This window comes from Megalops cyprinoides, chromosome 11 (genome assembly GCF_013368585.1).
Source record: "Megalops cyprinoides isolate fMegCyp1 chromosome 11, fMegCyp1.pri, whole genome shotgun sequence".
Lineage (NCBI taxonomy): Eukaryota > Metazoa > Chordata > Actinopteri > Elopiformes > Megalopidae > Megalops > Megalops cyprinoides.
In genome coordinates this window covers 32,417,616-32,427,938 of record NC_050593.1, presented here as the reverse complement: position 1 = coordinate 32,427,938, position 10,323 = coordinate 32,417,616, and the positions used below count along the sequence as shown (strand labels likewise).

Below are 10,323 nucleotides of genomic sequence, written 5' to 3'. Positions count from 1 at the left end.
TTGTGTTTCCAGTAGCCGATAAGAAGCAAATCTATGCCTGCATTAGTACTTTAAGTGTAATAATAACAGAGCACCCACGAAAAATATAAAGGGCTAGACCGCTATTTTTGGCAGAGATTGTTAGTTACGTCAAAGCCGGCGTCCCCTGCGTCACACGCCATTCTGCGGGCTCCTATCGCTTTTTCCCTTTCGTTCGACAAAATTGGTACGCCCACGACACCCGACGCCGCTCCGCGATTAATGAGCCACTCTGTCTGCCCTCTCAACACCAGCAGCCGGGAAAATGACGGCAGGCACGTAAAAACAAGACACGCCCACTCGTTTGAGGGAACTAATTTTGGAAGCACGTGAAAATAGGTTTATGATAACTATAAGTAAGAGGAGCCAAAAAAAAGAAAAGAAACGAAAAAAAGAAACAATATTATGGCCCAAAGGTGTCAAACGACAAATGTCAGAAACATTGTGTGCGCACAGTAGTGAAACGCTTTTCTATTACAGGATGGAGATATTACTGATTGTATTTATGAAATGTTTGCAGTTTAAGTAGAATGCAAATTGTGCATAAATTTTAAGGCTTTGTATTTGTGAATATGGACCCCTGATTTACCTCAGGTGTTCTCCACACCCATCTATAACAGTCGCTGAAGCCCCAGCAGAGTTACCTACATTCAGGTGGATAAAACAAGAAAGGACAGTTAGCAGTAGGAACATAGAATACCTCAGAACGTGCAGGCACACATTGTATGATATTTCCTATAAGTATTTACACTAAAAATTTGATTTGGATGAGAGGAGAAGTCAGCCCCTACCTTAAAATGCTGGTCAGACGAGCACATTAAGGACCTGACCAGCGGTGCTGAAAAGCCCGGTCCCCAAGTGAAAGGGATTGGTGTTTGTCACTGACGATGCGGATGACGTTGAGATTTCAGACACGTGGGCCGTGGTATTCTCAGCTCACATAAACAAAGGCACATTGGAAGCAAAGGCCAGTTAGCGCTCTCGTCGCGTACTGTGCTGCACGAAAGCCGCTCCGCTCCGTACACCGTTGAATCGTGGGTTATGGTTTCTGGCTTTTTTCTTCACATAAACTAAATTACACTATATGCTCCTCATCTGAATGGATAGACAACGGCGTTATTGGTGACAAAATAAGGTACTGATATAATAATTCTGCGCTTATGTTTTTTATTGTTAGTGAAATCAACATTCGTTCAACATTACCAACAACTATTAAGAGTTCGGCATGGTATTTTGTGCATGTCTTTTTTTTTCTTTTGGTGTTGAACTGTTCTTTGAGCGCACATGGCTATGACTGATGTTTGATGATTGATGGGGGTCCATTGCTGTAATGCGCTGATTTGAGTGTAGAATGTACAAATGTTCTTATCGTACTATACTGCAAGATGACTGTTGTTATTGGATACTTGGAGTATGTGATTATAGAACCACGGAAAAATATGTATATTAAATCCATACAATGCCTGTTTCCTCTTCAATTTCTAGAGGGAGATTCCAGAGGAAAGCTGTGTTATTGTAACCCGAACTCCAAACGATAGCATTGTCCGTTTTAAGTGTCATCGAAAACCATCGCAACTCTGCTGAAGGTATCGAATATATAGTCATATTTTTTGGCTTCGTATTAACCGGATCAAACTTACTGCTAGCCAGAAACTAAATGCTTGTCAGAGAGCGAACTTGCAAGCAGCAAAAGCGCAAACTTTCAATGAGCGATATTTTCCATTTAGACCACTGCAACATATTTCTGCATGTCAACAGTTTAATTAATACCTATAAGGAAACGCCTGGTTGTCCTAGTGTACTTGTCTGAACAGTGGTTTAGCACAATTATTTAGCTAAGTCTGTTTGAAAATATTAATAAACTAACATTTTTTGTTAATGATGATATTATAAATTGTTCCATGTTTATGCTTTATCTTCTGGTGTGCTCATAATGTATGGCTTGCAGGAGGATAATTTTGTACAATATATACATGTGAGAATTGTGCCACTTTCGTTTTCAGCCATGCCCTGCGTTCAGGCTCAGTATGGGTCATCACCACAAGGAGCCAGTCCCGCTTCCCAGAGCTACAGCTACCACACCGCTGGAGAGTACAGCTGTGACTTCCTAACACCAGAGTTCGTTAAGTTTAGTATGGACCTGACCAACACCGAGATCACAGCCACGACTTCTCTCCCCAGTTTCAGCACGTTCATGGACAACTACAACACCAGTTACGACGTAAAGCCTCCCTGTCTGTACCAAATGCCACACTCTGGTGAGCAGTCCTCCATCAAGGTGGAGGACATCCAGATGCACAGCTACCACCAGCAGACTCATCTGCCACCTCAGTCTGAAGAGATGATATCCCACTCTGGGCCAATGTACTACAAGCCCTCCTCGCCCCACACTCCGTCCACGCCAAACTTCCAAGTTCAGCCCAACCACATGTGGGACGATCCGGGTTCCCTGCACAGTTTTCACCAGAACTATGTCGCGACCACTCACATGATCGATCAGCGCAAGAACCCGGTGTCTAGGCTCTCCTTGTTCTCCTTCAAGCAGTCCCCTCCTGGCACGCCTGTCTCGAGCTGCCAGATGAGATTCGACGGTCCTCTCCACGTGTCCATGAACCCCGACACCCCAGGAGCGCACCGCGCCTTGGACAGTCAGAGCTTTGCGGTTCCTAGCGCGATCAGGAAACAGGCAGGCTTAGGCTTCCCTCACTCCCTCCAGCTCGGCCATAGTCACCAGTTGATGGACAACCAGGTTTCATCGCCTCCGTCCAGAGGATCTCCGTCCAGCGAGGGTCTGTGCGCCGTTTGTGGGGACAACGCTGCTTGCCAGCATTATGGAGTGCGTACTTGCGAGGGCTGCAAAGGGTTTTTCAAGGTAAGATCAGTGGATGTAAATATTTGTATAGGCGAATCACCTGCAACTGGTTATTTTAAAAAGCGCGTATGAAAGAAGGATGGAAGGGTATAAATGTACGGCTCGATTGAAATTAAAAAGGAAGGTATAGGCTGCATCCATTCAAAGACCACTTTAATTTGTGGGTGATCAAACTGGGGTAGTTTTCATGAGCGGTCCCCATTTCGAGAATTTTCTCACGACATTCTTTTAAATTGAGGAAACTTGTGTGCATTCTGACACAGCCATCTCCTACAGAATTAAATTAGATTCGAAGGAGATTCGTGTATGGGCTAACCAAGTGGGGCAGAATTCCCTGTGGTAAAATTAACTGGTCTCTTTATTTTATCATCCTGATTGAATAATCGTATCACTTTGAATGGAGGGGGTCTCACAGGAGCACAAAAATATGAATGCACACGGATTTGTGTTTACTGAATGTCTACACCTCCTGGTCCTTGCATATAAAACGTGGCTATAAACTTGAGGGCCGGCTGATGTGTTAACACTATCAATTATTGTCCTGCAAAACCCCAGCTGTGTGTTCAATTTTCGCAGACTTTAAAATGTTTATAATTTTACACAATATCTTGGTGTTTTATAAATATTTCGTTTTGTGTCGTTTGCAGCGCACCGTTCAGAAAAATGCTAAATACGTGTGTTTAGCGAACAAAAACTGTCCTGTTGATAAACGCCGCAGAAATCGATGCCAGTACTGCCGTTTCCAAAAGTGCCTTGTTGTCGGGATGGTCAAAGAAGGTAAGACTAGTCTGAGTAGCGGCTATGTAATTTTCGAATTTAAATCTGTTTAGTTTATTTGAAACGTCATTTCTTTGTGCAAGTATCTTAAAACAGAATGCGTTTACGTTCTTGATATGAATAAGACAATGTAAAACGGAAACAGTGATCAAAATGTTTTTTGTGCTGACTCCTTTGGAAAAAAACTGCGATTTTACAGGGAATTAATTTTGCTGGTGTTCTGTTCTTACTGTTCTTACAGTCGTTAGGACCGCCAGTCTAAAAGGGAGAAGAGGCCGTCTGCCATCCAAGCCTAAAAGCCCCCAAGAACCACCACCTCCTTCGCCGCCCGTCAGTCTCATAAGTGCTCTAGTGAGGGCCCATGTGGACTCAAACCCCTCCATGTCCGGCCTGGATTACGCCAGGGTAAATCATGTAAACATTTATGAACTTCATTTTACGTTTTCCTGACAGATACATGAAAAAAAAAACCCAAACCTCAAAACCCCACACAGGCTCGAATATATCTAAATAGCCCTGTAATCGCAATGATTTTTGGTGCAGCTAAATGTGTACAATATTTCACCTCAGCAGAGGAAGGTAGTCAGTACATAATTATGCTTAACAAGTGTGGCCACTGAGGGACGAGTGTCTGTTTCTGATTTGAACGATAATGGTGCTGAGCATTCCCTTAGAGATGATGATGGACATCAGGTCGAGCTTTACATTGGACTCAACTTTGTTCTCCAGAAGGCATTTTGGTGTGTTTAATCTAACATACCTCACCGAAATAAATTGCTTTGAAACACAACGCAATAATGGCCAGAGAGGGGTTTAATTGTTGTAAAAACCTGACTTCCCTGCTAGAAATGGGCTTCGCAATTTCACGGGTTATATATTTTAGAGGACCCCATTAAGCACTTTTTAAATTAAATTCCAGTTTCAGGCTAACCCTGACTACCAAATGACTGGAGACGACACTCATCACATCCAGCAATTCTACGATCTCCTTACGGGCTCCATGGAGATCATCAGAGGCTGGGCAGAGAAGATTCCAGGCTTTTCTGACCTCCCTAAACAGGATCAAGATCTGCTCTTCGAATCAGCCTTCCTGGAACTTTTTGTTCTGCGATTGGCGTACAGGTACGCAATTATCAAATTACGTGGAGTACAATAAAGATCAACCCCCTTCAAGCTCCGTTGCTCTGGATTTTATTAGCTCTCCAATAATTAGGCGCCTCTTAAACCCCCCATTTATTACTCTCATGGTAATTAATGGCACTTTGTTATTAATTGCAGGTCCAACCCAGTGGAAGGCAAACTCATTTTTTGCAACGGGGTGGTCTTGCACAGGCTCCAGTGCGTCCGCGGGTTCGGAGAATGGATTGACTCCATTGTGGAGTTTTCCTCCAACCTCCAGAGCATGAACATAGACATATCAGCATTCTCGTGCATAGCTGCCCTTGCCATGGTAACAGGTGCGAGAAATATATTATCTTAACGTTTTCTCTTTTTTTCTTTTCTTTTGCCCTCTTTCGCTCTTGTAGCCAATTTGCCTGTCATTCCGTTGAATTTAAACATGTTCTAATACTAGTCTCATGAATGTTCTAATTACAGAGAGACACGGACTAAAGGAACCTAAGAGAGTAGAAGAGCTCCAAAACAAGATTATAAATTGTCTGAAAGACCAAGTGACTTTTAATGGCGGCGGGCTGAATCGTCCAAACTACTTGTCCAAACTTTTGGGAAAGCTCCCTGAACTTCGCACCCTATGTACACAAGGTCTGCAGCGTATCTTCTACTTAAAACTCGAAGACTTGGTTCCTCCACCAGCAATAATTGACAAACTGTTCCTAGACACACTACCTTTTTAAAACAAGGGCTGGCAGTGACATTTCCGTGCGACCTCAAAGAACTTGCTCAGACTCTGCCTGCATCAACCGAGGACAAGACTGTTGTTTCAGCGCAAGCTTACTCCTGAAACATTTCCGAGCGCTGATCTCTCTAAATGTCCTTTAGATTCCGGTGAAGGATACACACAATCACAAAAGAACAAAAAGGAGAGAGAACATATGAGGAAAAACGTAATGGTATTTACTTTTTTGTATTGTCCCTCGAAATATTTTGAGAAAACCAACGACCTCTTTTCGAGGAGAAACTGTTCGACAATGCTTTACTTAACTTTTGCTGGGACTGTTCTCGAAAAAGTTAACCACTTTCCCGCAATGGCACCCACTACTGTCAACTAAATTATTTGCTGTATGGAAAACAAGACATCCTATAATGTAATATATTCGATTTCTATATATATATGAATATATATAATACATTTATGTGATGCGTCCGATGCGCCAGTTCATAAGAGGTATATAAAGCTCGTGAATGGCAAAGTTCCGTTTTGCTTTTATATTTTGTGCTTATCTGTTTCTGTCAGGATTACAGAAGGATGGAAGTATTTCAAAACGCATGTTGTAGGATATCTATAGGCAATTGCTACCGAAGTGATGTCTATATTATACATTATATTCCGGACACTATGTAGTCTGATAGCTTTTTTAAAAAATCAAAATTCGTAGTATTGGGATAACTTTTATTCAAGGCACATATGTGGACAACAAAATATCTCATCTGTGTAGGTAAAAAGGGACCCATGGTGTTTGTAAAACTGTCATACATTCCTTGTTTGTATGTGCTGTAGGTATTGTTGCTGTTGAATATAAAAAGTCTATATTTTTGTTGCTACATTTTGCATGCTACATTTTATTAAGTTCCAGAGCACCATTTTTCATTGAGAATTTTCGAACACTATGCCTTTATTTTATGTCTTAAAGAAGAAAGGAAAGCTATTATATTATCATTTCATCTTTGAGTGTTTTTTTTGTTTGTTTGTTTTGGTTTTGTTTTTAAATTACAAATACGTCTTAAATGTATATTTCTGATAGATGTGTGCGGTACATTACGCAACCCACTGCCTTTTCTATGATGTAATTGAGTATTGCAATGCATTCCGTGCCGATACCGAAAAATCTCTCTTTGAGAAAGAAATATTTAATGTTTACAAATAAAACTGTTAAATTATTTTTGTTTGCTTAATGATTTCTCATTTCAGAATACCTTTAAACGAAACTCAGACTCGATGACACAAACCATCTTTTTCAATAAACATATTTTTCCTGACAATTTTTTTTGCCCATGTAATGTGGCATGAAAAACAAATATATCATTCTTTTTAGTTACTTTAAATGAATTAATCGCAGACGTAGATATATGAAAGCATTTTGAAAGTCCATTTTTCACGGGATCACTAATATCTCTACCTACAGCATAGTTTCCATTGATGTGTTTGATTCTATTTTGAAATCCATGGAATGGTATTTAATGGAAAGTAAACATAGTAGCCATACATATGTCATGATAAACGCGGCAGTCTGATTGAAAATTCTGACCAATAGGATTCGAAGTGGAATAAATATTAAAGATATTTAGAAATGATGTTAAACTTTTACTCATTTCCACCGTATTCTCGCATCTAGTCTCTGCAAAAGTATTTTATATTTTGATCTATTTCATTTCAGTGCTATTTACGCACATCGTTAATGCCGTTATGTTTTAAAACCTTCATTTACAGTTTAAACAAAACTGTCAAAACACCCTAAATGTAACTGCTATCTTAAGACACATAACTGTGTCTTAACTTTCAAATTGTTTCAATTTAATCTAATTTTTTATTATTATTTTAATGGAATTTAGTCATAGAAGACGATTATTATTATTGGTCCTAGTTCATATTAGAATAAAATAAGAGGTTTTGCTGAAATGGGAACAAAATCTTTAAACTAAAAAGTTTATTTATTTAATTAATTTATCAACAGCAAAACGACACAGGTGAAAGATCGCCTCGCTGTGCTCAATAGCGGATAAAAGAGTCACTTTTGTCTTTGCTTCGTAAGTCTGCCTGAATTCCACAACAAAAAAACAAGATGCAAAGGAGAAACTCTTGAAATAATCTGCCGAAAACTTTATTCGAATTTCAGGGAATACACTTGAAAAGTGTGGAAAGGAAGATGACAAACGCCTTCGTCAACAACAAGGACAGACACCGAGTTGTCACGCTCATTTCATGTTAGCTTAGGTGGGAGAGTGACGGTTGCAGAACACTACAATTAAAATGCAGAGGGGAATCCGAATACAGGGTAGATTTTTTAAGACACATTTTCACCCGCTTGCAATGGAGCACAATGCACAAAACAAATAGAACATTTCTCCTGTTTTATATTTGCTTTACTTCGCTCTACTCCCTCATCTCATCCTTTCAGCCTAATCTGTACACAACTGAATTCGTTCTTAGTCATCAGCTGGCACATCCCCCAAAAATGAAAAGCTTGTTTGTGTTTGCACGTGTGTGTTTTAATCGTTTTAATTTGGTGTTAAATTTGGTTTTCATATCCGTTGAAAAAGTGACATGGCGAAAGTGATATGAATGAAAAGGGAAGAGAGGTCATACTGAGGCTCATCACTCTTTTTGTTGTCAAAACCCTATATTCAAGTTTTTGAATAGGCCTTATATCGATTGTGTTGTTACTTGGCTTGACTGACGACAAGCATACACTGCCATCCGTTGCTTTCGCTTCAGTTTTTAAATCTACGGACCTTTAACACAAAGTTAGGCAGATGCCAACTGTCCACGTCACCTCTGTTTTTGGAACAAGTCCCAAACGACCCAAATTATAGGAAGACAAAAAAGTCTTCAGATTCCAAGAATTATTAACTATTAACGCACCACGTTCACCAATTAGAAATAAAATAACCCTGTGGATTTTTCTGATGAGGAGCCTACAAGCAGCCAGACGGTAGCAAACATCCTAATCTGGACATCCTCACCTGTAAATCAATTATTGATGATGTCACAACGTCTACTCAACATTTCGGATAAGGTTGACTTTTTGACACTTTCTTCTGGTTTTCTGCTACTTTGTGAAGCCTACATACGCAGACTGAATTTTAGATGAAGTTATAATTTGCGTACGATCGAAAATTTTTCAATATCCCAATTCAGAAACAGAATGGTAAAAATAATGCAGTTATTGCGCATTTGATTAAACACGCATGCAGAGATACATTTAAACTTTTTTTGGCTTCCCAAAGTTTGGGCAACTTAAAGTCACATGTGTGAAAAGACCAGTAATTTAAAGCAATATATAATACTACTGCTAAAATATATATGATGACATAAGCTGTAAATAACTGGGTTAAAATAATTTGAACTACTGTCGTGAACTACTGTCATCATGCTTTATTTGGAATTTCTAAATAAGTATCCAATTATTTGCCACCCAACACAGAGTGCACGTTTTGTGAATACAGAACTTTACGCCATTAAAAGGACAGTTCTGGCTTCAGCAAGGACTCACTATCAACGACTGCAGTGTATATTTATTAATGCTGTTGTTCTTGCTTTGCATAGTTTTGCCTATTTAGAAAGCGAAATGTAAAACTGTATTTTGCGTACGATTAGAGTTATCGCATATTAAGTCAATGCGATCGCGAATAAGAAGTAGGTATGTTAACAATTAAGAAAAAAACACAAACTTTATTATTTCTCTTATCAAAAGGAACATGCAGACTTTCACTTGTTTTGTTTGTTTTAGCGAGACTGTTTCATTCACAAGTAATTCTAAACGTTAATGGTTTTAAAACGTCAATTCCCCTATAACTGTTGCGGCCATTTACGCTTTGTGTAAATTTTTGGGCAGCTGAAATTGTAAATATAGACGGAAAATAATTTTTACTTTTTGTGCAAAGGCGACCTGAAGGCGCGGACAGCATACATTGAATACTTTTAATGTGCCTACACATTAGAATATAATGCGGATATAAGCATTAAAACCTCGTAAAAAGAAACAAAACAAATTATATGAAAAATTACCTTTAACATGAAGTATCTTAATGGAAATGCAGAATTATGTCTTTGTCAACGATGCTTTACGTAATCAGGTCCAACTTTCATCAGTAAAGTATAAATCATTATAAAAATCGAAAAAACGAAGACATAAATAAGGGAAGAAGTATTATGAGCGTTATGTACAATAATCATGCTAGTCAGCCTCCGTTCTCTCTGTAATCCTGAGTTCTGAGTACACTTCGTTCTGTACATAGAGATGAAAGCAGATATGTAGATCTCCATCTGTCCACCTGTGAGGAGCATGCCTGTATACCAACATTACTTAATGTAGGGCAGTGATTGAAGGGAAACCTCAGAAAATATACATATAATAAAGATGATAGCTGTAGATATATGTTCCCAAAGTTTCATTAACACTGTGCAACCATCTGCAATGCCTGAAAGGGACAATACAGTTCTTTGTCTACACTGATATTATTGCTAGATTTTTTCATGACCTACATTCTCTTCCCTAAGATGCTTTTCATTTGTTCCCCTGGTCTTTGACCTATAATGGGCTATGAGACTGAGGGTGGGTTGTTATCATCCTCAACCTATTTCTTACTGCAGATAGACCTTGTGTGATTTGGGAGGAAATTAAGCTCTTAGATAATTGGGGTGCAGTGTGTGATGCTAGGTAGGTGTGGGATACGGGTGGGGTTGTGGGGGGTGTTCCTTAGATATAACTATTATAGCTCCTTGTCCAATATCTTTGAGAAACAAATTATCAAAAAAG

The 10,323-nt window shown here is 39.3% G+C and overlaps 1 protein-coding gene across 1 annotated transcript; it reads left to right on the top strand.

Moving 5' to 3' along the window:
- Positions 1 to 2,023: 2,023 nt before the first annotated feature.
- On the top strand, positions 2,024 to 5,520 carry LOC118785826 (nuclear receptor subfamily 4 group A member 2). The gene is made up of 6 exons (XM_036540765.1): positions 2,024 to 2,890; positions 3,538 to 3,667; positions 3,909 to 4,072; positions 4,587 to 4,789; positions 4,946 to 5,124; positions 5,264 to 5,520. Exons 1-6 carry the CDS (start codon positions 2,024 to 2,026, stop codon positions 5,518 to 5,520), a joined length of 1,800 nt encoding a protein of 599 aa, XP_036396658.1.
- Positions 5,521 to 10,323: the final 4,803 nt, after the last annotated feature.

What these genes read in the sequence shown, in the direction of transcription:
- LOC118785826 (XM_036540765.1), top strand. Translation starts at nt 2,024, where the DNA reads ATGCCCTGCGTTCAGGCTCAGTATGGGTCATCACCACAAGGAGCCAGT. An exon ending in GCTGCAAAGGGTTTTTCAAG is followed by an intron (nt 2,891 to 3,537) that starts GTAAGATCAGTG and finishes TGTCGTTTGCAG; the next exon opens with CGCACCGTTCAGAAAAATGC. An exon ending in TGTCGGGATGGTCAAAGAAG is followed by an intron (nt 3,668 to 3,908) that starts GTAAGACTAGTC and finishes CTGTTCTTACAG; the next exon opens with TCGTTAGGACCGCCAGTCTA.